The sequence below is a fragment of the Pararge aegeria genome, chromosome 27, assembly GCF_905163445.1.
Source record: "Pararge aegeria chromosome 27, ilParAegt1.1, whole genome shotgun sequence".
Lineage (NCBI taxonomy): Eukaryota > Metazoa > Arthropoda > Insecta > Lepidoptera > Nymphalidae > Pararge > Pararge aegeria.
In genome coordinates, this window is record NC_053206.1 from 1,784,869 (window position 1) to 1,789,524 (window position 4,656).

The following is a 4,656-nucleotide window of genomic DNA, read 5'->3' on the forward strand; positions in this document are numbered from 1 at the left end:
TATATAAATACGTATGTATGTGTAAAGGTAAAAATAAAATTTTGTTAATATGAAATTCAGTGCGAGATTCTTTGTATAAATTAATGTTTTAAATATAATTCTTTGTATAAATAAATGTTTTAAATTGTTACTATTATTTCATCCTTCTTCCTACTATACGAATGAATATTCACATTAAAATTATTTTACCACTCAAAGTCGTTGTCACGTAAAACTTTCGCCCGTATACCGACTTTACAGGCAACCAATTTTTCTTATTAATATGAAAGTAGAGTAGGTATGTAGCTGTTTGATGTTCATAATTTTTGTGTTTTTGTATAATTTAAATGTAGGTGTTAAGTAGTCATAATTAAAAAACATTTTAATCATTTTGTTTTGTGTAATTTGTAGGTCTTTTAGATGAGTCTTTGGTGCAAAACCCCAAATTTCAATTAAATATAGTAGACGTGGTTTTACCAAGGAGTTGTATATTAACTTACGTACTCGATGGGGAAGGCAGTGCACTCTGGGCAGACCGATTTGTCATCACAGTAGATGACAAATATATATTTGTATTTTGCTTGCTTAACTTAAAGTGGTGTTCCAATAGCAGATCTTTAAGTAATTGCAGAAATATTGGAAACATAATATTATGGACATATCCTTCTCATAATTATGAGTCTGTATCAAAGAGGGGCTAATCCTCGTAAAAATGAAACTCCGTGAATTTGCGATTGAATTGGGAGTAAATATAACCTAGCCCCATTTAAAATAAAACCTGGCCGTTATTTCACAAACAAAAACATTGAGTTGACTTCAGATCATCACCTCAGCCAATCGACGTCCACTGCTGGACATAGGTCTTTTGTAGGGAGTTCCACAATACACGGTCCTGGGCCGCTTGCCTCCAGCGGCTCCCAGCTACTCGCTGATGTTATCTGTCCACCTCGTTGGCCGACCTACGCCGCGATTACCGGTGCGGGATCGTCATTCCAACACCTTAAGGCCCCAACGTCCAACCGGTTCTCCGAGCTATGTGCCCATTGCCACTTCAGCTTCGCGACTCGCTGAGCTATGTCGGTAACTCTAGTTCTTCTACGGATCTCCTCATTTCTGATTTGATCACATAGAGATACTCCTAGCATTGCTCTCTCCATCGCCCGCTGAGTGACTTCAGATACACAATCTATATATCATATATAAAAAGAGAAAGTGTGTGGGTATGTTCCGTTTAGGCTCCGAAACGGCTGGACCGATTTCAATGAAACTTTCAGGGAATCTTCGGATTGACCTGGCGAGTAATCCTGTCAAGTTTGGTGACGATCGGAGCACTCCTATTTTTTTGAACTGTCAAACTGTGAAACAGAGCTTTTATTTACTATGATGATATTCTATTGTTGGGTGTACATGGGTGTAGATAATGATCTTCACCCGCTCGAGAAGAGTATAGAAGAGAATGAATACTGAGAGAAATAAATGATTTAATATATTATGAGACTTAAAATAAAGCTAAATCTAGCCCGGCGAAGCGGGCTGGGTACGCTAGTCATAAATATAAACCAGAAGTCTTTCTTCAAGTTAAAAGAAGCTGTGTAACTGACCTAACATAACATGGAATAAGGTAAAGATGTAAATTATATCCATAGCCTACCTGTGGTGCTGATGATACAGCTGCAATCTCTGGCTCGCTCCTTAGATCATTTTTAGTCATACAAAACTCCATAATGCCAAATTGTAGCTAGTAGATCAATGAATCAGGTAACTATCACTCTTCTACTGTATAAAAAAAACCAGCTTCGTAAACGTACGACATTAGAACTTATTTTCTATTGGTGAGGTTTCCAGACATACATTCCATTGATACTGCAACCCTGTAATACAATGTAAAATTATGCTACTAGTTGCTGCCCTCAACTTTGATTGTGGGGAAATTTTGACATGTATATTATTTTGTGATGCCTGAACTACCACTTTTCAAAGTCAAATATTTCTTTATTCAAACAGGCACATGGTACTTTTTATGCATTGATTAGATACAAAATCTGTACATAGTAGTGAGAAGTGATGGTGATAACTAAACTTGTAAACTTAGAACTAATAAGCTCCATAGGTTCTAAATGGACCCTGGGTTAAGAAGAAGCCCACAACACAATTACATGAGGGATCGATTCGAAGTCTAGCATTCCTAGAAATACTGTTGTATCAACCAAGTTGAATTCCTCATTATTAAGTATTATTTCACATTTTTAACATTTGATTGATCATCTGAATCAAACAGATTGATTGATCTGATTTTATACAGGCAGCATTGCGGATATTTAATTTTAAAGCGTCCTTCTTACCTAGACTACTTTTATCTCGGGACGATCAATCTAGACGCTCTCGTAGACGGGAGCTAAATGCATGTCTTGTAAAAACAAAAGGTACTCGCCTTAATGCGAGATCGTAGTAGCGAAAGTTCTTAGAAAATGGTTTGAAGTAAATACACGTCCACTAGAGATGTCAATGCAGTATTGTACAAACTTTTAAACTATATCAAGACTATAAAGAGTGCAGTCACACTTTCATATAACATTATAAACAAAAACGTATTATTCATTACCAAGATATACCCTTTTATGCCAAAGCAAAATTCGAATTTTAAATAATAACACAATCACTTAATAATTTGCAAACTCTATCAACAACACACAGTTAATATTATTGTAAAACATTATTATCAAGATATGTTTTCATTATTATCATTATTATACAGAAAATTAAATGCTGTGATAAAACTATTAATAAAATATGTAGTATGTACGTCAATGTACGTTATGTATATATTTTTTGACATAGGTCACAGAGCCTGAACTCGAGACACATAGATACATAAGAATCAGATGAAGGAACAACTCTATACAGAGTGGCATGCTGGCATGCTTCTGTGAGACTTATATAGTCTTACTAGCCTTTAACCGCCCGCTTCGCGTGGCATAAAATACATGCCAAGTAAAAGAATTATTAAATTGTGTTATCTAGCAGCCTAATTATTTATCATGAAAGCATTTTACGACATTAATTTGTACTAAATTAACCAACAGGGGCTAGCACGAGACAAAATTTATATCCCCCTATTATTTATTATTATATAAAAGGGATATAATTAACCCTAGGACCTTAGAGGGAATAGAAGATTAATCCGGTTTATTGTTACATATATTATGTGTATATTATTTCCACTTCTGCCACTGATGCTCTGAGAGTTGATACAACTGTGGGAGAAGATATATATTTATCCATTCCCCGGGGATATAACTGCCCATGCTAGCCGTGCTTGATGATATAAGAATATCTATCCGATGATTTGCCGTAAAAGCAAATTATCCCTCCGTCACAAGGTAACCTTGTGTAAAACGTGCATACGTCCCATGATGAAACACGCCAGTGTCGTATTCGCCCATCGCCCTCAGAGCTCTTATAAGAGCTTTCAAGTCCTACAGAATAAGTTTATGCGCATGGCCACGGGCAGCCCTTGGTTCGTGCGCAACGTAGATCTCCACCGAGACCTCGATCTTCCCACCATAGTCCAGTATTTTAAAAAATTATCAAAGTCCTACTTTGAAAAAGCAGTCCGACGCCCCAACCCCCTAGTGGTCGAGGCATCCACTTATACACCCGCCCCCGACGTCGAGCCTAGGCGGCGACGTCCGAAACATGTCCTTTACTACCAAGACGATCAAATAACTACTGACAATGTGTCCCAACAGCACACAAACACACAACCAACACAGCGTCTTCACCGACGAAGACGAGGGCCCCGATTTCTGACGTCATCCGTACGTGGATCCTTACCACGGTCACGGGGGCGTTCGGACCAAACAATTATTAGTCCAAAAGTCCACCGACACTCAGATTAACGTCGAACCGAGCCGAGGTCCGAGCCCTCGCTGGAGGCACCCTCGGGTTGACGTCTCCCACTCTCCCCCCGATGTCGTCGAGCCCTAGGGCTCTTCTCATGGCGAGCTTTCGCGCTCGCCCCACTCCCCTGGTGACGCCATAGCAACCCCTTAGGTGGTTATCGTCAAGTGTCCATCCGAAAATCGAATAGATATAAGAATACATTTTACTATAGGTATCCAATCACCACTCTGTGGGTGGTGATTGGTCTTAGGCTTGGCGCCTCTATAATTCAGCCTCATCGATGCCACTGCGGTGACAGCTTTGACACCTACGGTCACCATGGACTCTCCTGTTCAAGAAGCGCTGGTCGCTTCTCTCGCCATAGCACCATCAACGACATCATCCGACGATCTCTTGCTACCGCTCACGTACCAGCTGTATAAGAACCTATTTTGCACTGGGCGATGGCAAGAGACCTGATGGTATGACGCTCATACCTTGGAGGCTTGGAAGGTCACTTCTGTGGGATGCAACTTGTGTTGATACCCCAGCTGCATCACACCAGGCCACCTCGTCAATGGAAGGTGCCAGTGCCGAGCAGGCCAAGAGGCGTAAATATGAAAACCTGGATAGCAGCGGTGGTTTCGAGGACGTTTTAGATTTTATTTAGTTTTAAATAGTTTATTTTGGGTTATATTTATAAAACAATAATTATTTTAAAGAATAAATTTTGATGTCTATGTACATAGAATACATAGAGGTCAGTACCTAAAGCCATCCTAATCGTTAATCTGT

General features: G+C 39.3%; 1 protein-coding gene across 2 annotated transcripts in view; it reads right to left on the bottom strand.

The window, feature by feature from the left end:
* The window catches only part of LOC120635628 (putative zinc finger protein 66), a 31,631-nt gene extending 28,900 nt beyond the window's left edge, over positions 1-2,731 (bottom strand). The window contains exons 1-2 of one of the 2 annotated variants that reach the window (XM_039906658.1): positions 2,582-2,731; positions 1,631-1,850 (exon numbers count right to left, since the gene is read on the bottom strand). In XM_039906658.1, the coding sequence (XP_039762592.1) occupies positions 1,631-1,702 (72 nt within the window). In that variant the 5' untranslated portion in view covers positions 1,703-1,850; positions 2,582-2,731. Of the gene's footprint in view, positions 1-1,630; positions 1,851-2,321 lie in introns of both variants that reach the window. The other variant, XM_039906657.1, reaches the window with a different exon arrangement.
* Between the last annotated feature and the right edge of the window lie 1,925 nt (positions 2,732-4,656).